This window comes from Nicotiana tomentosiformis, chromosome 3 (assembly GCF_000390325.3).
Source record: "Nicotiana tomentosiformis chromosome 3, ASM39032v3, whole genome shotgun sequence".
NCBI classification, from domain to species: domain Eukaryota; kingdom Viridiplantae; phylum Streptophyta; class Magnoliopsida; order Solanales; family Solanaceae; genus Nicotiana; species Nicotiana tomentosiformis.
The window spans coordinates 111,941,160-111,965,244 of NC_090814.1; the positions used below are offsets into that span (position 1 = coordinate 111,941,160).

At 33.6% G+C, this 24,085-nt stretch overlaps 2 protein-coding genes across 5 annotated transcripts; one reads left to right on the top strand and one right to left on the bottom strand.

Moving 5' to 3' along the window:
* The first annotated feature begins 11,808 nt into the window (after positions 1-11,808).
* Positions 11,809-12,768, top strand: LOC138908337 (uncharacterized). Its single transcript, XM_070198997.1, has one exon. The coding sequence runs from the start codon at positions 11,809-11,811 to the stop codon at positions 12,766-12,768; it is 960 nt and encodes a 319-aa protein (XP_070055098.1).
* Positions 12,769-14,111: 1,343 nt separating this feature from the next.
* LOC104118719 (uncharacterized) lies at positions 14,112-19,426 on the bottom strand. 4 transcript variants are annotated; one of them, XM_009630039.4, is made up of 9 exons: positions 18,692-19,426; positions 17,011-17,714; positions 16,695-16,912; positions 16,291-16,380; positions 16,088-16,174; positions 15,868-16,000; positions 15,710-15,781; positions 15,429-15,557; positions 14,112-14,571 (listed from the first exon to the last, which is right to left on the bottom strand). In XM_009630039.4, the coding sequence occupies exons 1-9, from the start codon at positions 19,108-19,110 to the stop codon at positions 14,462-14,464; spliced, it is 1,962 nt and encodes a 653-aa protein (XP_009628334.1). In that variant the 5' UTR covers positions 19,111-19,426; the 3' UTR covers positions 14,112-14,461. The 4 variants fall into 4 exon arrangements, with proteins under 4 accessions (XP_009628334.1, XP_009628333.1, XP_009628335.1 ...); XM_009630038.4 differs by having other exon boundaries at positions 17,011-17,720; positions 18,692-19,424; XM_009630040.4 differs by having other exon boundaries at positions 16,300-16,380; positions 17,011-17,720; positions 18,692-19,421.
* Positions 19,427-24,085: the final 4,659 nt, after the last annotated feature.

Below are 24,085 nucleotides of genomic sequence, written 5' to 3' on the forward strand. Positions count from 1 at the left end.
AAGGTGGCGGGTGAAGGGGTTATGAGCGTATAAACGGAGGGAATCGGCTAACTGATTGCGACCGACGGGAGTCCCAATTTTTTTCAATTTCTTTATTATTCGGATTCGGATTTTGGATTAGTCAACACCGTAAGATTAAAGGAGTACTCTGGACGCTTATGGAAAGTCAATGGACTTGGATCCTCTCTTTTGCTTTTTTAAATTTTTAAGTAACCCTAGACGGTTACATTTGACAAATACTGCCAAGTTATTTTTTGTTTTGTTTTGTTTTTTATTTTTGTTTACTACCCCTAGCAGGGGCGAACTTTTGAGTATACGGGTAAATGATTTTTTCTTAAAAAAAATAACTTATTGAATTTTGAATACTAAATTATATTTGACCAAACTTTGACCAGCATTCTGCCGTACTCAAATAGAATTCTAGCTTCGCCTCTATTAAGTGTCGAAATTTTATAGTGCTTTCTTATTAAATGTGTTTTTGGATGAAAAACTAGTCGATAATTATAATTTTATTGGAATGTAGCAAATTTGTTTTAGTTAAAAGCAAAATAGCACAAATGAAGGAAAAACTAAAAATGTTGTTTAATTTGTAAAAATAAAATTGTATTGGAGTTGCAGCACAAAAAAAATTAACTATAATCCTATGCATCGATCAGACTATGTTATTTTTTATAACTAACTTGGTAATAAATTGAAGTAAAAATACATATAAATTGATCATGACTAACAAAAGAATATAAACAACTAAACTATGTTAATTTCATTACTTTGTTTAGTTGTGTAATGCATCAATGTTAATTTATTCCTTTTGTGGAGAGCACCAAGTAGGGTGTACAAATCGAACCGGAAAATCGCACCAAATCGAAAAGTCAAACCAAACCGATTAAAAAATCCGATGAGGTTTGGTTTGATTTGGTTTGGTATTGAGTAAAAACACCCGAACAAAACCGATATATAAATATATAATTTTTATATTTACTTTTAAGACTTTATATAGAATTTTCTTTAAAAATTGCCTAAAAATATTTGGGATTTTCTTATGGGATTTAATATTTAATAGAATATGAAGGGCTCCATTTTTATTAACTTTAAATAATATGTTATATAATCGTTCTTATCAAGTGTTATTAAAATGCGATAATCTCTTTGTTCTTTCATATTCGTATGTCAAGATCAATTAAATTCTTATATCTTTTTCGAATTTGAAGTGGTATTTCGATAATTGAAAATTAAAAGAACATATATCATTATTTAGGTATCATATTAATTTTTATATTATTAAATTAACCTTGAAAGTGTACATCAACGAAAAATTATTGTCAGCTAACTAAAAAAATAATTATCATGTGTTACTAAAAAAATTCTCTCATAAGAATATTTTAATAGATCATATGTTTGTCAATTTTTTTAATTTTTATTAAACATATATTTACTTATCAAAAATTTGACAAAGTAAGATTGCATAGTATTCATGTAACAAAAAAACCGAAAAACCCGAAAAAATCCGACAAAATCGAATCAATTCAAACCGATATAGTTGGTTTGATTCGATTTTAATAAAAAGCGAATCAGCTCAGTCCATGTACACCCTAGCACCAAGTATATTGGAACAAGAACTTTGAAAAGAATATTAGACAACTAAACAAATAACGAAAATTTCCACGAATCTACATGCATTACAGAAAAATCGAAAAATGAGTACGGTTTAGACATGAAAGCAATAGATGTGAGAAAAGCGTATAATCATCTATACGGCTCTACCAATATAATATTGTACATAGCTCTCAGAACTATCAGAGGGTACGAGACGTGTTCCGAAATAATTTAATCACTCCATCTAATCTTACATTTTTTCTTCTTGTCAACATATTTTGATTGATCTAATTGTTGAAGAAAAAATCTAAACTAGGTTGATTAGTAATGTACTCGAGCTTCCTTTTCTTCATAAAATTTTATAAAAAACTTGAAATACATATAAACTTAATCCAAAATTATACGGATTTTTTTTATACCTAGTGTTTATATCAAATTGATGAATGCATGGCATGTCTTACTGTCCAATTGAGCCATGCAAACAAGAATTAAATCTAATTTCTTAGAGAGGGAGAAAGAAGAAAGGAAAATTGACGGAGAGTTCTATTATTCATCACAAGAAGAAAATGAGCTGATACACTATTATATACAAGTCTGTTATGTTAGCTCACTTCTCACACTTATCAGACGTGCACATCCCGTGTTCTTAACTAACCGACTTTGCCTTCTTTGTAACTAACTTCTTGACAGCTCACTAACTTCAGCTCACGACCAGCTCACTAGCTTCTCTGCATCATCACTCTGCTACTCTGGCTTTCACTCTGCATCTTCCATTACTCGCCCTTGAGCTAGAGGGTGGAAGACATCGAGCACTCCTAGCTTGGACAGAAGGAGCTGATGCTGGCTGACTCCCAAACCTTAGTTAAGAGGTCAGCAATTTGAGACTGTGTAGCAAGGTACTTGGTTTCAATAAGGCCTTCCTTCACCTTTTCTCGGACAAAATGACAATCAATGTCTATATATTTGGTGCGCTCATGAAATGTGAGATTTGCTGCAATTTGGATAGCTGCTTTGCTATCACAATGAAGTTGGATTGGTCTGGAGATAGGTACAGCTAAGTCTTGTAACAAACCAACTAACCACACAATTTCTGCCACACTAGCTGCCATGCTGCGATATTCATCTTTTGCTGAGCTTCGACTAACTGTGTGTTGTTTCTTTGACTTCCATGAGATCAGGGAATCATCTAGCTTAATGACATATCATGTGACTGAGCGCCTAGTATTAGGACAAGCTGCCCAATCAGAGTCGCAATAGGCTGTTAATTGAGTAGCTGAGGTCTGACTTAGAAAAACCCCTAAATCAGGACAACCTTGATGTACCTTACCAGCCTCAATGTTGCTTCCCAGTGTGACCTCTTTGGTTGTTGCATGAACTGACTGAGTACCTGAACTGTAAAACAAATGTCCGGGCATGTGATGGTAAGATAAATCAGCTTCCCAACCAATTTTTGATAACTGCATATGTCTTCTAGCAAAGGATCTTCAATGTCACCTGTCAATTTGTCAAATTCAACAGTGGTTAGTCTGGTATTGGCTTCAAGTGGTGTTGTGGCCGGTGTCGCACCACTGAGTCCAACATCAGAAACTAGTTCTAAGGCATATTTTCTCTGATTGAGAAGTATCCCTTGCTTTGATCTCCATACTTTGATGCCCAAGAAATACTTGAGTTCTCCAAGATTTTTGACCTTAAAATTGTTGTGTAAGATCTGTTTAGCCTCATCAATGAGGTCTTTATCACTCCCAGTAATAAGTAGATCATCAACATAGATTAAAATGATCACAATACACCTTTCTCTCTGTTTAGTGAATAGAGAATGATCATGAGGACTTTGACAATACCATGCTTCTAATAGAACAGTAGTTAGCTTGATATTCCATTGCATCGATGCTTGTTTGAGTCCATACAAAGACTTCAAGAGTTTACATACCCTATACTCCCCCTGTATATGAAAACCCTGAGGCAAATCCATATAGACTTCTTCATATAAATCTCCTTAAAGAAAAGCATTGTTTACATCCATTTGGTATAAAAACCAGTTCTTTGAAGCTGCCACACAAATGATTGTTCTAACGGTGATCATTTTTGCAACGGGAGAGAAGATTTCATGATAGTCAAGTCCTTCCCTTTGTGTGTATCCCTTTGCCACCAAGGGAGCCTTGTACTTGTCTATCTCCCTATTGGCTTTATACTTGATTTTGTATACCCAGTTTGAGCCTATAGCCCTCTTTCTGGCAGGTAGTGGAACTAATTCCCAGGTTTTGTTCCCTTCTAATGCATCAATTTCTTGCTGTATTGCTTGAATCCAATTGTAATCTTTAGAAGCCTCCTTAAATGATTTAGGTTCTATTGGAACAAAGAAAGAACCCGGGTAGGCTAGGTGGGTGGGATTGAGATGAGTGTAGGTCACATATTGGGATATGGGATAGGAGCAATGTGCCTTTGGCTTGACAGTAGTGACATAGTCACTGAGCCAAATTGGAGGCCTGGTTGTTCTGCTTGGTCTCCTATGTGAGGCTGATTGAACAGGATCATGTTGCTCATAGTGTTGATCTCCTTCTACTGTCAACTTAACTGGTTGTGTCTCAACTTGATCAGGTTCTGCAACTGCAGGGGCTTCATGTGTTTGAGGTTGATCCACTGCTTCTTCTGTGTCAAGTGATGCATCAGGGAGATTTGGTGAATCAATGGCTGAACTTTCCATTCTTAGCATTGTTTCTCCTGGTTCAGGTATTAGTTCTTCCCCTGTAGGATGTTGAGCATGCGGATCTCCTGCATGTTCCTGGCTTATACCTGTATTCATTGTCTCTTTAAACAGAAAAATATCACCCAATTCCTCTTGAGTTTCAGTTTTAAAAGGAAATAGTGGTTCCTTGAACTGAACATCCCAGATAACAAAGATTTGATGATCTTCAAGATCATACAATTTGTAACATTTCTGTGTTTCTGAATACCCCACAAACACTGTCTTCCTAGCTCTTGTTGTGAATTTGTCACCTTTAGGCAGCCTACTTGCATAGTAAAGGCAGCCAAACACTTTAAGATGAGATAGTTGAAGTGGCTTACCATGCAATAACTCAAATGGTGTTTTCCCTTGCAGCACTGTTGATGGTAATCTGTTGATCAAGTATACAGCAGTTCTAACACAATCTCCCCAAAATTTTATAGGCATTGAACTCTGAAAAATTAATGCTCGTGCTACTTTTAGTATATGTCTATGCTCTGATACCATATTAAATTGAGCCATGCAAACGAGAATTAAACCTAATTTCTTAGAGAGGGAGAAAGAAGAGAAAGGGAAATTTACGGAGAGTTCTATTATTCATCATAAGAAGAAAATGAGTTGATACACTGTTATATACAAGTCTGTTATGTTAGCTCACTTCCCACACGTGCACATCACATGTTCTTAACTAACCGACTTTGCCTTCTTTGTAACTAACTTCTTGACAGCTCACTAACAACTCACTAACTTCAGCTCACGACCAGCTCACTAACTTCTCTGCATCATCACTCTGCTACTCTGCTTTTCACTCTGCATCTTCCATTACTTACTTACATGGACTTTTATCGCTTAATCATAATTAACTGTTACCATATATTTTAATCTTAATTTTTTATTCAATCATAACAAACTAACGTGATTTAATGTAAATATGAGTAGGTGTATCACAAGGTACGAGTGTAACAAAACAATGCTAGCCGAGGCACTGGTGGAATATTGGCATGTGCTAATCAAAATGGTGTGGGGGTTTATTCATTCAGTGGGTTGACGAACGATCGAGGAGGCTTTTCAATGGCGGAGCCAGGATTTTTATCAAGGAGAGTCAAAATATAAATAAATAAACTCATCAAGAAGTCAAGAGGTGTCACTATATAGTATATATACATATTTTTAAAAAAATTACCGAGTTAAACAATGTGATTTTTCGACGACACCCAAGGGTGCATGTGGCTCATGCTCCACCTTAAATTAAGTTGGTTCAACACCTCATTACAGTTTCTGATTTTTATACTCATAAAAAGAAGAATTTGGGTACGGAGTTAAATGCTGTAACAACTAATAAGAGCTGTTAGCCTCTTACCACATGGCTTTTCTCATACAGGAATTAATTCACCGACAACACATGCATTATTGCCAACTTCATGCCTATGCTATCTTATATATGTGAATGGGTTGATTCACTGTTCTTTCTTAAAAAACGAATTAAATGTAAATTACTGTAACATCTATGTTTACAAATTACTCATATAGTTAGAACTGATCCAGTGCTATGGCGTGAATTGGCGTGAATGCAATTAATCATGTCAGTGGGTTCCTGACACCGAATAATTAACTAGCTGGTTCGAGCGTAGACGTAGCCACAATATGTGATGTACATCCACTTCCAACTTGAATATAATGTTCATTCCGCAACAAAACATACAAAGAAAACAAGAATCACACGAACTCCTTTAAAATGATTGATGAACTGATTTATTTTAAGTAATGATCACTCGAACTCCTCTTCTATTATTATTATTTCTCCTTGTTGAAGAGCTTCATAGCCTTTCACGTAATGCAGGTGGTGGTTTGCGTGGGGAGAGAGCATTTTGATAAAAGGAAAAGGCAAATTAAAGAGATTAGAATTTTTAAAGAAATGAAATGGATGTCATTATCATAATGGAATAATTCGCCGCACAAAGTCATATCCTTGAAGTAGGTCATTTCTTGTAGCTGTTAGGAATAGGAGGAACTTGTTCTAACCCCTGTATTACGCAACACAACATGTGGCTGTTTGGTTTTGGATCTGCTGATAATGACCGCAACTTATATAATTCCCATTAAATATATTTCTTGAAAAAACTGAATTATTCTTCTATACATGATCTTTTCCTATATTTGACGCAGAATGAAGTGACAAGAATAATGATAATTCATATGGCCGTTAGCCCGCTCTAATTTGCATGTAGTTGTTGATATGTACATGATATATATCTCTCCTTATCATTCTGAAGCAAACGATGACAAAGTTGCCAACGACTACCACAATACTGTATTTCCCTATACTGAAACTCCTTAACTGTATTTTTGAATAAAAAGGGATTGAAATATAAGAGCAGAAGAAGGAAGCACTTCTCTGTTAGGCGTTAGCTCACGGCTCTCCTTTTCTTTCCAGTTTCCTTGTGCAAGATGATCAAATGATCTTTTTGGGTATGGACACTAAACATTAATGGGCTAAACTCAGTGAGATATTGGATAATGTTATTCAAAAGTTCAAATAACTTTCGACATGTTAAAGTATATTTTGAAATAGGAAAACTACCAGTTGTGTCCATTTATAAGTAGCTCATTATCAAAATTGGTCAATTCATAAAATATTACAAATATTAGCCAAATATTACTAATATTAGCCAATTAGCTATTTGTAGCAAAAAAAAAATTAAATTTTTACTTTCTTTTGAGTGGGTGTTATTAAAATAGACTAGGTACATCTTAAGAAGCTTGAATCTCAGTTTTGGGATGATTTGGTAAAGTTTTGAGATGGGTTGAATTGAAAATTCGAAGTAAAAACTGAACATGAAAAAAATGATATGTGTATCACACTGTGTATCATTTGTGTATCACATATGTATCATATTTGTATCAATTGTGTATCACATGTATACATGTGTGTGAGATACATGCGTGATACATGTTTGATACATGTGTCGCAGAAGCATTTTTTGAATTCGATTTAATTACGAATTTTAATGCAAAACTAATCCAAATCACCTCCAATCTTCCTCAAATTTTGTATATTAACTTATCTATATGTTTTCAATGAATTTCAACTATATCCATTGAAAAGGGGGAAATCTACGCGGTATACCTATTGAAAATACCAGTTAACTCCATATACATTTAAAATATTTGTTTTACGTTCTATACCTACTTTATAAAACTTTATTTACTTTTTATATCTTTAATATCATTATATGCCATTAAACAAATCCCACATTTTAAGGGATTAGATTATCTCTCACTCCAACTTGATAAATCCCTTAAAATACTCCATCATCCCAAGGAATTAGGATTATACATTTTCACCGAAACATCTGAACCCCAATGATTTCTTGTTCCAAATAAACAACCCTCTCTATTATTTCCTATGGCATGTGGGTGCAGAAGGAGGAAGAATATGAAAATGAAGTATTTGTTTTGTACAAGACAATACCTCTTTACCATTATTTGTTAGATGAAGTATTTCATCTTTTTTGTTTTTCTCATCTATGTAATCAAAAGAAAAGTTAAAATAAGGTAAACATATTTTAATTTGAGATACAATATATAAACTACAGAAATATTAGAATATACTATTCAAACCAATACACCACAATATTCTAATTAAAATTACAATATTCAAATCAAACATGCCACACTATTCTAATTTTAAATACAATATTCAAACCAAACATACCAAAATATTTTAGTGTGCGATACACTATCCAAACCAAACATACCAAATTACAATTGATTAATGAAGAATATAGTATCCAAACCAACACACTATAATATTCTAATAAAGAATACAATATTCAAAACCAAACATATCGCAATATTCTAATTGGGAATATAGTATTCAAATCAAATATACCATAATATTCTAATTTGGAATATAGTATTCAAACTAAACATAATATTCTAATTTGAAATACAATATTCAAATCAAATATACTTTTATTTATATTTATTGTGTATATATTATTTTATTTCGAATATTAACATTCTTTAATAGTATACAATGATTAGTTTATTGTATTTTTTTTTATTGTATAGAGGAAGATAAACTTCTATAACGGCAAAGGTTCCCACAGTAAAGAAAAAATTATTTAATGGATAATCTTTTTTTACTTTAATTTTGGTCCAAGTTTGAAAGGGATGGAATAAGATTTTGAGTAGATTTGCTCTGTGTATATAGCTTCCTTTAATTTAGGGGACATATTTATTAGGTAGTTATTGTCCTTTAAGTAAATAGGTATGCGGGGTAATTAATTGATGTGTACTACATGTAATTTTATAATTGAAGTATAGTATGTTAAGGGTTCTTTAAAGGGGTATACAGTGTAACTTTCTTCCTTTTTTGCTTAGATTTTTGGAATATATATTTTTTTTTATATTTTATCATCTTATTTGCTACCTCATCGATGAAATTTCCTTTCCGTCTTGCATGTAATGTTGCTAATCACGTTTAAAAATATGGAAGGAGTTTTGCATGTGATTCTTTGAGAGAAAGAACCTTATTTATTTGGTTTTTCAATTTTTATATGTGTTTGGCTAGTTTAGGTAAGTCTATAACTAATGGTTAGAGGTTGGTAAGTTGAGACTTATTTGGGACATTTGTGTAAGTTTCCCTTTGAAATACTGTATAAGACCTGAATTCTGATTGAAGAAATTGGGGGCAACAACTTTACTTTTTGTTGACATTATAATAGTACGTTATATGGGCTTACAGGATCTTCTTTGTGGGTTGGACCTTGTTATTAGGCCTAACTTTCAGATGTTGCTTCATACATGAATTATTTTTTGTAAAAGTTATTTAGTAAATGATCTTCTTTTTAATTCTCATGCGACTGATGGATCTTTTACACCATGATCTAAAGATCTTTTTTGAGCAAAATGAAAAGTTCAGAAAGTAAATAAATTTTTTATTATCCTTTTTGTATAATCAGAAATTCTTTGAACTTTCTGATAGTCTGGTATTTACACACATGGCAATGGTGATAATTTCAAACCAAAGTCCAGAAAGTGTATTTCTCTTGGTTATAATCGGGGACGAAGCTACATTTACTTAAGGTGGTCAATCGAGCACCCTTCGTCAAAAAATTACATTATATATATTGTTAAAATATTAAGTTTTAAAGGTAAATTACATATATTGGACACCCTTTGTCGGAAATTATTTTCACTTATTTCAAAGAAATTTTCGGTTTCGCCATTGGTTATAATTAAGTTTAGTGTTAAAGGACAAGATATGTCGACTAGAAGCTAGTAAAGTTATCGCTAGTGTAAATGTTATATTTGATGAAATTGCTTTCACGTGCTGCCTTGGAAGGTTCTGTTGGGTGTAAGCCTGTAACGACCTCTTTGTTTGGCCAATTTTTTGTGTACTACTTTGGTTTGAGTTGTTTTAACATTGTTTACACTTTTATCGTTATTGAGTGTTAATTATTATATATTTTTTTCACACGGAACAGTTTTGTTCTACTTTCTCTAGCCGTGGTCTTTTAGCTTGACTGGTGTTTTTAATGTTAATCTTAGTACAATATTGTTTTTCTTTTTGCTTATTACGTTCATTTCCTAATTATTAGAAGAAAAGAAAAGAAAAACTATTTTCGCATTTGGATGATAGCTCAATCAAATTTTAACTTAAGCTAATTAAGGGGACAATTGGGAAAAATAAAGATTATACCTTTTAACCTATGATTCATATTTTAATATTCCCTTAGAGTTTTTTTATACGTTTAAGGTTTTTACTAAACTACCTTTAATTCTTCCATAAATGATGAGCTAATGATTACTTCTTCCGTTCATTTTTAGTTATTTACTTTTGACATTGCACTCCCTTTAATAAAAAATAAATTAGGTATATATTTTATAATTATATCAATAATAATTATAGCATTTCGAAATGTCTTGAGAAATGATTTAGGAAATGAGTAGTTAATGATAAAGATAAAACATGAAGAAAAGATTATCTCTTAATTTGCTAAAATGAACAAGTAAAAGTGAAAATATATTTAGTATAGTAGACAAATGAAAGTGAACGGAGAGAGTATATGCCTTCTTGGAATAGTAAAGATGAAATTGAAAGAAAAAAAAGCAATTAATGTCTTCTTAATTTTAGATTTCTTAATTTTCTAAAATTACAAATATTTTTGGACCCATTTTTTTTTTTCTTTGATGACTAGAGGGAGTATACTACAATACTTTAGACTATCCAACCAAAAGCAGCTCTAAATTGCACTTACTGTTTCACATTAAATATACTAGGAGGTATCTCCTACTGTTTGATAAAAGGCAAACCGTGACAGTTCAGAGCCAAGTAATTTATTGGAACAATAATCACGTTCTATGGTGAAATATAATGATTAAATGATGTTTCCCCTCGCATTAATCTTTTCATTCATTTTAATTAATCCAAGTAATAGTCCAATGTATGCAAGTGTTACTACAAATCTTGGAACTTGAGCTTAAATCAAACAACAATAGCATACTCAATATTATCCCACCTCGTGAGATCCGGAGAGGGTAGTGTATACGTATATCTTACCCTTACTTTGTGAGGATAGAGAAGGGACAGAGAGACTGAGACAGCTTAAATCAAACTCCCTTCAAATCTTATTCATATTATACCTTTGCAATACAGATCCAACACATGATGAGCAGTTCTCTTTGTTATCTTGCTCCCATTTTCCTTTTGTCTTAAAGCCGAGGAACAAAAAAAGATTGAGTTGGACCAGATCTGAAAACACTTCACCTAATTATACTGGCTCATTCTGCTTTGTTTCAGTCCCCTAAGTTAGATTCCTCTCCTATTCCCTCTTTTATCTTCACAACTTTCTTCAAATTCAACTGTCAATTATATTATACATATCAAAAGAAGTGTAAAAGAATGTGAAGAACCATTCGTTGGAAACCCCATTTTGGATTTTGACTGGTCATAATTTTACCCTCGGTGTGCATAAAAATCTACTAACTTAAGATCTGGTGAAGAAGACTTCTCTGCTTTTTCACCGTTGCATGAAAATGAGTAATTTTAACTGTGACAGAATCAAGTCTACCATGGGTTCAAAAAAGTTGTCTTTTTGAAAAGCATTTAAAAAGGAAAATGGGGTATAACCAAGAAAGCTACTACTAATAAAGAAATCCAAATAGAAAAATGAAAAAAATGCCAGGAAAGATAAACATCAGATAATTGAATATAAAAGGGGTTGCTAGCTCTTTCACTCACTCTCATTCGTCTGCCATCTATTTGCCAGTTCAGATTACATATTTTTTATTATTGTATTTCATCAATGCTGCCAAGATCACCTCTGGCGGCATCTGTGTACTCTCTACATTTAATATCTAGGATTCTTTCTCTATGCCAATACTCACTGCAAAAAATAACTTATCCTCCTCAAACTATACTTCTTTCTTGCTTCTGATAAGGCTTTCAAGTTAAGAGCCAATCAAGATTCAACAACTAAATGATGCAAGATTCAATCCCTGCTTGCTTCTCAGCAGGTGATAAGTCAGCAGATGATCATACTGTAGTAACCAGGTCAGGGCAAAGCATTTTTATGTCCGTTTATCGGACTAAAATTGCTGATCAATGTCGGTTAATCACAGTTACTTGGTGCAAGAACTTGTTGCTCCATGGTTTGTCAGTGTCAGTAGAAGGCTCAAATAGTGGTGATAGCCAGTATACTTGCAAGGTGGAGCTAAAGCCCTGGTATTTTTGGAGGAAACAAGGTTCAAAACACTTTCTTGTGGACAATAAGCCAGTTGACATCTACTGGGATCTTAAAGCTGCTAAATTTAATGGTGAGACAGAGCCAAGCTCAGATTACTATGTAGCAGTGGTATGTGATGAAGAAGTTATTCTGTTGCTCGGCGATTTGAAGAAAGATGCTTATAGAAAGACAGGCTGCAGACCAGCACTGATTGAACCAACTTTAGTGTCAAGAAAAGAACATATTTTTGGCAAGAAGAAGTTCTCAACAAGAGTTAAATTCCATGACAAGGGCAGAATGCATGAGATTTCTATTGAGTGCAAGAACAGAATTAACAGTAGTGGAATTTCTATTGATGGGGTTGATCCAGAAATGGAGATAAGGATAGATGGAAAATTGTTCATTCATGTGAAGCATTTGCAGTGGAAATTCAGAGGGAATGAATCCATTCATCTCAACAAAGTGAGGATAGAAGTTTATTGGGATGTTCATGACTGGATTTTCAATCCTGGTTTAAGACATGCTTTGTTTATTTTCAGGCCAGTTTTATTATCCACATCTCCTTCATCAGTATCAGAATTATCATCACCACCATTCTCTTCGTCGACATCAACTCCGTTGTCATCCCAAACAGGGAGTTCTGGGTCCCTAGAGGGGTTAAATTCAAGTAACTCATCAGATTTTTGCCTGTTTCTTTATGCTTGGAAGGTAGAATGAGAAACTTACATTGGGTGAATATTGTGTTATTATATCTATCATTAAAAACATAATGGGGAAAGAGAAAACATGAGACTCATGTCATGGCCTAATTAGGTAGTAGGGAATGTGGGGGAAAAGGAAGGAGGATTGGATTGACAGCTGAGATAGGAAAAGAGCAAAAGCACATGGGAACTAATTGGGACCCTTGTGCATTGTGGTTGCAAGGTAGTAACAGCTGTTTGTGAAAAAGAAATGGGCATATAATTGGACAAAGACAGATTGGATAACATAACATGCCCAATTATTTTCCCAATCAAGAGGCATCTACATGTTCGTTTCTCCCACAGTTTTCTTTCTTTTTCTCAACTCTGGTTTGGATGAGTGAGCAATTATTTTGTGATACTTTTGTCTTATAAATTCTATATATACAGAAATATATTGTCAACATTTGCTTCACTGTATTTCTGCATTGTGCAAATGCTATCGTGGTGCGTATAGGTAGGAACTTGATGATGAAACAATAACTAACCACAATATATTCCATGGAAAATAAATAAATTAGTGGCTAGGAAAGCTATAATGTTACTCGCATTCTGTCTGAGATCGAATATGATTACAAGACTTTCAAAATATTTAAGGTAAAATTAACTCTGTAAGGTCCTATCTCAAAAAAACAAAAACAAGGCTGTTGAATACTTTGAACTACTAAGATGAGAAGATCATAATAAACTCTTTAGAGAAAAATAAATAACATCTTTTCTTCAGCATTAACTATGTTAAAGCAACTGCTATGTTTATTGCAAAATTTTGTACTCACTTCCTAGCTATTAGAGATAAAAAGGCCCCCTTTCAAAGGCGCTCCTGTAGTAAATACATATTTGACACTAGTGGAAATTCTAGATGAGGAGTAAAATATAGTCTTTTCTTCCGCTGTTTTAATTGTGCAATGATTTGACAATCAATATTTATCATCGTTTAAAAAGGGCGTGGGCAGAGGTCGAATTCAGAATGAGAGACCTCACAAGATAAGACAAAGAAATAATAGAGGGATGGGGGATTTTATATCCAGGAGTTCTAGTAGAAATGCATCGACTCGGGCTAATAAAACAAGTGAAATGTGGTGCTGGAGACTTCTTATAAAGAATTCTTACGTGATAATGTCCTCATAATATTGTTTTCATTAGAAAAGATCTTTTTTATTTTTACTTTAAAAAAAATAGACATCTTAATAAAAACATATTTTTTGTCATGTTAGGTACTCTCTTTCTCATTTCACATTATATCTCGTAACAATTATACATGAAGTCTACTATAAGAATGCAATTATTAGTTATACAAAATTTAATGCTGGAATCAAATGCTAGATTAGTAATGAAAAGTAGTATTAATAATGTAGAATCTTACAAAAGATGCATAGAAATTTCCCAAAAAAACAATCAACAAAACAATTCAAATGTAAAAACATCGTAGTTATCATAGATACTGAAATTGCTTTGGCAACAGCTTGGACTCAGTTTACACATAAAAAATTAATTAAATAAGACCAACGACCAAATAAAGCTCTCCAAACATTTAAAATCCATAATAAATACTTAAATTTGTAGGTTTTATAAAAAATTCCAAAATCCACTTTCCATGAGCCTGACAGTTCTCTGACTAAATATGAACATTGGATGATCGAAATATTTCATATTTTAGCAGATCTTATAACTCACTTCCCAAAGCCAAACCACTTTGCTAAGAAGAACGGCTTGTTCTTGCCACGAGAAGCATCGGCTGGTGATGCTGCAGGAGCCTGTACAGGTGATATTTTAGGTTTACCTAGTATGCAAACACAAAGGATTAGCCGATTGACCCGTATTGAAAAATGACACCTTATTATTCTTAGCACTATATATTATTCAATGATCAATCAGGTAGTCCAGAGGAGGAATGGTTTACTAATCTTATATTGAGACTCTGACAAGGTCCAAACTTTAGGATATTCAATTGGGCGAGTGAGGAAAGAACTTCCTTAAGAATAAAAAACAGCTGTCAAATAAATTGCTAAATCACCTAACTCCCAGATTTATCCTAGAACCGAGAGGAAAATTTATTTTTTTTCTTGGCACTCTTTTACTTGAGCTTTCTAAGTGAAAACATTGACCTGCATCCTGAATCAGAATCATTCCCTTTTTTTCATCTTTTTTTTTTTAAACTTTTGCAGAAAGATCAGTTGCTAAAATGGTTTCATGTATTAATGAGCAACTTTGAATAAGCACATGGATAACTCTCCATACAAAAGAATCGGAAATAACTTGTGTGATTGTGTGGGAGCATTGATGTGTTCCCTTGTAAGGTACTGTTGCAGAGTCATTAATATAGTTGTGCTACATTAGACTAAATATTGAAAAGAAATTATGCAGATATTATAGAAACTTTCCTAGTTATGTTAAGGACAAATTAATTCTGCATGAGCCTGATGAAAAATTCATTGACCGAAAGCCAATCAGCTCCAATATAATTTAATCAAGGCGAAAAATTGTTCTGATGCGTTCACGATTCTCTCAATTTCAATCATAATAATCAGACAGTCTGAAGTCAGAAATGAGAAGGCTCGATATGATCTTTGTGTATCAATAATTACTTCAACGGAAATTAACATGAAAATGCATAGATGGATAAATGAAGGGAAGTACCTGACTTTGGTGACACTCTATTTGTCTTCCCGTTCTTCACATCTTTAGAAATTTTATCTGAACTTGGTGTATTTTCTTGAAGAATGGAATTCCTCTCTGACACCTGTTGTGCTCTATAGTTATGGCCACCTGCAATCATCAGTGGTAATTTAATTTGGGGTTTGCAAAACAAAAGTGAGTTAGATCAAATCATGTTAAGTGAAAATAAAGCTGGACAAGTTCAATATTTGGATTGCAAGAGGCAAAAGAGTCAAACCAAGATTTGTCAACAGTGAGCTTACTATCAATGGGTGAATTTCCATAACTCTGCCTCATAGCTTCAAAGAAACTATTGTCCTTCGGATCTTGTATCACTGCAAGGAAAATCATAAACTTCAATCCGTATAATAAAAATGCTTTGAATCATTGATCATAATGTAGCTGCAAAGGAAAAACATACATTGGTCAAAAAAGGTATTTCTGTAATTAGGGGTGGAGCCAACTGAAAGCAGCTGAACTGCTTCTACATCTCTTGTCATCGACACCTTAGAAGATGCACTTAAGTTTTGTGTGTCTAAAAGTATGCCTGCAAACTAAGAAGTAGAATGTTAGCGTTCAAGATGTGCTTCTCATCTTCTTATATTTTTAATGTGAGGAATGGAGTAAAACTCATTTAGTACCAGAAGCTTTTTCAAGATAGGTGTCTTAAGTAGATCATAAGCATCCTCACAGTAATTGTCAGTAAGAATGGTGCACCCTGATACAGCCTACAAGTATAACAGATGACAGGAGAAAAGATTAGAAAGCTTCATCAATTACACTACAGTCTTTTTCTTTCCGTGTTGTAACTTAAAATCATTCATTTTGCAGGTATGGAACACACCATAAGTACCTCTCCATTAGTTTTGAGTATGTCTTCCCCAACTACAAGGACGCTTAGCTGCTTAGACAACAGTAGTGTTTCCAAATCAACCTTTTCAAAACCAAAAGAACAAAGATCAGCATTAGCTCATCAAAGCATCACAGTCCATACTTGTGGTATAACTTGCAACATCTTTTCTAACATTCTAGGGAAATTAAGTATTCTATGAATTACTAAATGATGTATAATTAGATCTGCAATTCTTGTCTTAAAAAGTAGGAACATACACATACTAATCTAGAAATCAATTTACAAACATGAAATATATGACTCGCTAAAGCATGTCTAATTGTGTCTCGTGCAGGTACATAGAAACCCCGAGTATAATGTTACAGTTCAGCTAGGTCTTGCTACTAGTATATTACCTCATCAGAGAAGAGCAGAGATTTGGCATCAATATCAACAAGGTGAAAAAGCCATGCAGCTTGCCTCTCCTTCAACATTTTTCTTCTCGTCATATTCATTACAGGAACCACCACCTCTATTGTATTTGCATCTGCTTCTCCTCCTCCTTGCTCATTAGCCCTCATCCTATTTTCCAATAACCAAGCATAGCAAATTGCTGCCACCATTGAGCTTGTACCTACAATACTCCAACTAACTCAGTGAAATAGCACAAACCTAAAGCGAAAAACAAGACATATCTATTTCAAATTGAAAAAATATCAGGTGGAACTCAACTGTTAGAAGGACCAGAGAGCACAATCTTGGCTTTCCCTTTCAACTCTCCATTAAAAATGCTGTTAATTTTGTCTCTTTGATCCTTTAAGAACCGATTCAACTCTTGACTCTTCAAATCTTCCTCCTTCACTTCATCTCTATCCACATTATTAATGTTCTTTCGCAAAACCTTGTCGAAAGAACAGGTCGACGCGGAAATGGTCCTCCGGTGAGCCGACTCTACCAAATTCCTTGGAGGCGAAAGTATTCTTTCGTCGGGGATCGAGCATGTCGTCGACGAAATCGACCTCCGATGAGAAGACTCGACGAGATTTTTGGGTGGAGAAAGTGGCTTGTCGTCTAAACAGTGTGATCCACTGTCCGTTGAGCCGGTGACGGGAATTTTGAAAGATCGTTTGGGAGAATGAATAGACTGTGGTTGAGGTGCATTGGAGTTTGTATGGAATCGCGTCCTGCGACTGTTTGATTGGCGGGGTGGGAGGGTGAGTGCGGGTTGCTGCTGCTTATTGTTGGGCTTGGGAGAAGTGGGCTCTGTTGTGCCGGCGGTGGGCCCATCATTTGGAGGTTTGAAGATGTTGGAGAACCAATCTTGAACGTTTGATGCAGGAGATGTGCCAGTTGAAGGAGGATTAAACGGCTCTGATTTGTTGCGGTTGTGTTTTGCTGTTTTTGAGAGGATTTCTTCGCTGAAGCCCACCACTGATCTATTCCTATTTTTCCAGCAAAGGAAATCTGTTAGTAAAATTTTGTATAATCAGAACTTTATGTTTAGAAATTAGAGGTGCCAAATAGACATATTGAATTACATTTAGACATTTGGGTAGACTGATTTACTTAAATATTGTTTCCTTCAGCCCTATTTACTTGCAACTTTTTGCTAAAATTTGTTGTTCCAAAATACTTTTTCTTTTAGAAAATTAACAAAAGATTAATTATTTCTATTCAATTTCACGGTTATTACTCTAATTATTCTAGAAAGAAGGAAAAAATTATAAAGGGTGTGTAAAAGCCTAAAGTGACAAATAAATAGGTTAGAAAGGAGTACATTTTGGAACCTAAGTGAAAAAAAACTTATTCAAATTTGATGTTTACACCAAATCACTAATTACAAGACACGTCTCTTCTGCATACACTTTTTAAATAATTAATCATGACGAATTAATAAGTATATGAACCTAGTTTTTAACTTACTCATAATAAGTTAATTTGGTTAGTGTAAACATCAAGTTTAGGTAAGGTTCTTTATCAAAACTAACCTGCATTGCATATTTATGGGTCAAAACTGATTCCCAGAGCCCGCTTATAAGAAAAAGTTAGTGAAGTAAATCATAAACTTGAACTGGCTGGGACAGATCAGGATACTCCTGATCTCTTTCCAGCTTGTAGTATGTAGCTTTGAGGTTCTAAACCGTTACACTTCAAATACGTGGGAACATAAATAGAAGAAAATCATGACTTCAAGATTGGTTATTAACGAAAATAAAGTATTAAGTTACTTTTCCATATTTTGGGTAAAGAATTATTAAATTTACTGTTAATATTTGGCTTTTCCTTTTTTTAATTGTATATTTTGATCATAATTGTACAGTTCCATTGCACTCGTAGCAAATAAATTGTAAATAACATGGATCGATACAAAATGCAAGAATGTTTACTTATACAAAAAAAGATGAGTTGTTACCTTCTAGCAGACCTAGAGAGGGGATCTCTCCCTTCTGTTGGAGAATCTGCAATTCTAGCATGAGATGTTGCAAACCTAGGGGAAACCACTAGCCTCCTTGGGGGCGACTCACTTCCACGACCAGGAGATGAAGCCACCATTTGCTTAGCCTCCTGCAGCCACTCCTGAGTTAATCTGCTGCTAACGCTCCTTGTGCTCGAGTCAAAATTATCTTCATCGTCCATTAAATTCGTGCTAATTCCCTTCAGATTATATGCTTTTTTATCAGGACTTGGTGTCCCGAAAAACATGTCATTCATAAAATCAGTTAAGTCAGGGACATGAGTACTAGGCCTCTTGCTCTCTGCAATTATCTTCTGTAAGCTCTTTGAGGATCCTCTGCTTTCGTTTGACAGGTTCCTGTTGAATCTCTTCTCCATCGTGTGCTTCTACTAGCGGAAGTAATCTCCGGTACGAATGGAAATGCAGAAAATTCTTAGCTGAACATACAGGGGGTGAGAAGGACAACATTGTAGAAACATTGCTAAAATAAATGAATAGAAAAATGTTGTAACATTTGGCCGGCATGAACGTTGTCTTTTCTTTGTGTGGTCTTGTGAAAATCCGCCTATTCTATTATTATTATTTCTCCTTGTTGAAGAGCTTCATAGCCCTTTAACGTAATGCAGGTGGTGGTTTGCGTGGGGAGAGAGCATTTTGATAAAAGGAAAAGGCAAATTAAAGAGATTAGAATTTTTAAAGAAATGAATGGATGTCATTATCATAATGGAATAATTCGCCGCACAAAGTCATATCCTTGAAGTAGGTCATTTCTTGTAGCTGTTAGGAATAGGAGGAACTTGTTCTAACCCCTGTATTACGCAACACAACATGTGGCTGTTTGGTTTTGGATCTGCTGATAATGACCGCAACTTATATAATCCCCATTAAATATATTTCTTGAAAAAACTTAATTATTCTTCTATACATGATCTTTTTCTATATTTGACGCAGAATGAAGTGACAAGAATAATGAGAATTCATATGGCCGTTAGTTGTTGATATATATATACATGATATATATCTCTCCTTATCATTCTGAAACAAACGATGACAAAGTTGCCAACGACTGCCACAATACTGTATTTCCCTATACTGAAACTCCTTAACTGTATTTTTGAATAAAAAGGGATTGAAATATAAGAGCAGAAGAAGGAAGCACTTCTCTGTTGGGCGTTAGCTCACGGCTCTCCTTTTCTTTCCAGTTTCCTTGTGCAAGATGATCAAATGATTTATTGGGTATGGACACTAAATATTAATGGACTAAACTCAGTGAGATATTGGGCCGATGTTATTCCAAAGTTAAATAACTTTCGACATGTTAAAGTATATTTTGAAATACTGTATAAGACCTGAATTCTGATTGAAAGAAATTGGGGGCAACAACTTTACTTTTGTTGACACTATAATAGTAGGTGATATGGGCTTACAGGATCTTCTTTGTGGGTTGGACCTTGTTATTAGGCCTAACTTTCAGATGTTGCTTCATTAGTGAATTATTTTTGGAAATTTTACCTCCTATAGCAAGTAGAAATAGCGCGGGATAACCACTTTTTATTAAGGTATTTAGTTTTTATCCAGTATTTTTAATGTTGAGCAAAAATAGCCACTACTTTATTAAAATTAATACGAAAAAATATTTTTACCCTTTCTTCATGAGTGTTGTGTAAATATTAAGGACATGGTATCCTTAACATTTATACTGCACACATGAAGTGAAGGACGTCATGTCCTTAACATTTACACTGCACATATGAAGTTAAGGACATGATATCCTAAAGTTTAACAACGAAAGGTGCAAATACAGAACACTTTGTTCTTAATATTTACACAGCATTCATGAAGTTAAGGACACTATGTTCTTAATATTTACACAATACTCATAAAGTTAAGGACTATGTACTTAACATTTACACTGCACACATGAAGTTAAGGATACCATGTCCTTAATATTTACACTGCACATATGAAGTTAAGGACATGCGGTCCTAAAGTTTAACAACAGAATGTACAAATACAAGTTAAGTACATTATGTCCTTAATATTTACACTGCACATATAAAGTTAAGGACGCCATGTCCTTAATATTTACACTGCACATATGAAGTTAAAGACATGATGTCCTAAAGTTTAACAATGGCAGGATACTTTATCCTTAATATTTACACAACATTCATAAAGTTAAAGACACCATGTCCTTAATATTTACACAATACCCATGTCTAGCATAGGGGTATTTTCGTCCAGACAGATAAAAATTTATTAAGCACTGGCTAAAAAGTAAATACATTTTAAACAGTGGCTAAAGAGTAAAGATATCTTTAATTAGTGGATAATTGTGCACTTCAGTATACACCCTATTTATTATAAACTAAAATCATTTTAAAAATATTATTTTCTATAGTTACCTTTTATATTTTTTAGTAAAATAAGTATTTTATGGTATATACTACCATTGAGGCATGACATAAGGCATGAAATACTCTATTTATATTTTTCCTCTTTCTTAGACAGTTGGACATGCCTGTTTTTAAGAGATTGTCGTTACTGTATTCATGAATACATGGCGCGAATACATGTGAATATATGCGCGTACAACTGGATTGCCCTGATTTTAAGCATTGTTTGCTGCTGTATTCATGAATACATGGCACGAATACATCTGAATACATGCGCGTATAGCCGGACTGCCCTGATTTAGGCATTTTTTACCGTTGTATTCATGAATACAACAACGCGAATGAATACATGCGCGTACAACTAGATTGCCCTAATTTTAGGCACTTTTACTGTTGTATTCATGAATACATGGCGCGAATACATGTGAATACATACACGTACAACTGGACTGCCCTGATTTTAGACGTTTTTTGCTGCTATATTCATGAATACAACACCGCGAATATATGTGAATACACTACCGTAACAACGGAATAGTAGCTATACGAAGTAATTATGTATATGATAGTTATAGGAAGTTAATAACCACTAAACAATAGTGATTTCTAAAAATTAATGATCTTTTTAATTCTTGTGCGACTGATGGATCTTTTACACCACGATCTAAAGATCTTTTTTGAGCAAAATGAAAAGTTTAGAAAGTATATAAAATTTTTATTATCCTTTTTATTATCCTTTTTGCATAATCAGAAATTCTTTTAACTTTCTGATAGTTCGGTATATACACACATGTCAATGGTGATAATTTGGAACCAAAGTCCAGAAAGAATATTTCTCTCGGTTATAATCAGGGGCGAAGCTACATTTACTTAAGGGTGGTCAATTGAGCATCATTCGTCGAAAAATTACTTTATATATATTGTTAAAATATTATGTTTCAGAGGTAAATTACATATATTTAATACCCTTTATCGAGAATTATTTTAATTTCTTTCAAATTTGAACATCCTTAGAGAAATTTCCGGTTTCGCCGTTGGTTATAATTAAGTTCAGTGTTAAAGGACAAGATATGGAGACTAGAAGCTAGTAAAGTTATCGCTAGTATAAATGTTATATTTGATGAAATTGCTTTCACGTGCTACCTTGGAAGGTTCTGTACTTCAGTTGGCTGTAACGACCTCTTTGTTTCGCCAATTTTTTGTGTACTACATTGGTTTGAGTTGTTTTAACATTGCTTACACTTTTATCGTTATTGAGTGTTAATTATTGTATAATTTTTTCACGCGGAACAGTTTTGTTCTACCTTCTCTAGCCGTGGTCTTTTAGCTTGACTGGTGTTTCTAATGTTAATCTTAGTACAATATTATTTTTCTTTTTGCTTATTACGTTCATTTCCTAATTGTTAGAAGAAGAGAAAAGGAAAACTATTTTCGCATTTGGATGATAGCTCAATCAAATTTTAATTTAAGCTACTTAAGGGGACAATTGGGAAAAGTAAAGATTATACCTTTTAACCTATGATTCATATTTTAATATTCCCTTAGAGTTTTTTTTATACGTTTAAGGATTTGACTAAATTACCTTTAATTTTTCCATAAATGATGAGCTAATGATTACTTCTTCCGTTCATTTTTAGTTGTCTACTTTTGACATTGCACTCCCTTTAAAATAAATAAATTATGTATATATTTTATAATTATATCAATAATAATTATAGCATTTCAAAATGTATTGAAAAATGATTTAGGGAATGAGTAGTTAATGATAAGGGTAAAATATGAAGAAAAGATATTCTCTTGATTTGTTAAAATGGACAAGTAAAAACAAAAATATATTTTTAGTATATTAGATAAGTGAAAGTGAACGGATGGAGTATATGCCTTATTGGAATAGTAAAGAAGAAATTGAAAGAAAAAAAAGCAATTAATGTCTTCTTAATTTTAGATTTCTTAATTTTCTAAAATTACAAATATTTTTGGACCAATTTGTTTTTCTTTGATGACTAGAGGGAGTATACTTTAGACTATCCAACCAAAAGCAGCTCTAAATTGCACTTACTGTTTCACATTAAATATATTAGGAGGTATCTCCTACTGTTTGATAAAATATAATGATTAAATGATGTTTCCCCTAGCATTAATCTTTTCATTCGTTTTAATTAATCCAAGTATGCATAGTCCAATATATGCAAGTGTTAATACAAATCTTGGAAGTTGAGCTTTAATCAAACAACAATAACATACTCAATATTATTCTACATCGTGAGTTTTAAGGAAGATAGTGTATACGCAGACGTTACCCTACTTTATGAGGACGGAGAGACGGTTAATCTTATTAATATGATACCTTTGCAATACAGATCCAACACATGATGATGTCCTCTTTGTTATCTTGCTCCCATTTTCCTTTTGTCTTAAAGCCAAGGAACAAAAAAAGATTGAGTTGGACCAGATCTGAAAACACTTCACCTAATTATACTGACTCATTCTGCTTTGTTTCAGTCCCCTAAGTTAGATTCCTCTCCTATTCCCTCTTTTATCTTCACAACTTTCTTCAAATTCAACTGTCAATTATATTATACATAAATAAAGAACACAAAAATTTTTACGTGAAAAACACCTGGCTCAAAAGGTGAAAAAACCACGACCTACTTTCCAGTAAGGTTTTTCCAAAACTCTTTACTAAATCAGTGAGCCAAAACAACATTTACAAAAACTCTTTTGTAAATCTAGAATTACCTCTAACCCTTTATAGCAAACTAGCCTCTAGCTATTTGCGACAAACTTCATGTTAACTCTAACTTGAAACACAACGTACCTATTACAGACGCTTCTAGATAAAGCTAAAAAGGTACAAGTTAAAACCATTTACTACAAATAACTAGACTAAAAGACAATAGTTGGAACCGGTTCTTCTAGCTGGTTCAAGTAGCGTCAGATTCGCACACTCAAATAT

Excerpts from the sequence above, each read along its gene's own strand:
- LOC138908337 (XM_070198997.1), top strand. The coding sequence starts at position 11,809 with ATGCAAGATTCAATCCCTGCTTGCTTCTCAGCAGGTGATAAGTCAGCA.
- LOC104118719 (XM_009630038.4), bottom strand. The coding sequence starts at position 19,110 with ATGGAGAAGAGATTCAACAGGAACCTGTCAAACGAAAGCAGAGGATCC. Across the intron at positions 15,782-15,867 it reads AAATACCTTTTTTGACCAAT|TGATACAAGATCCGAAGGAC; the intron begins GTATGTTTTTCC and ends TTTTCCTTGCAG. Across the intron at positions 15,558-15,709 it reads TGGAAATTCACCCATTGATA|GTGGCCATAACTATAGAGCA; the intron begins GTAAGCTCACTG and ends TGATGATTGCAG.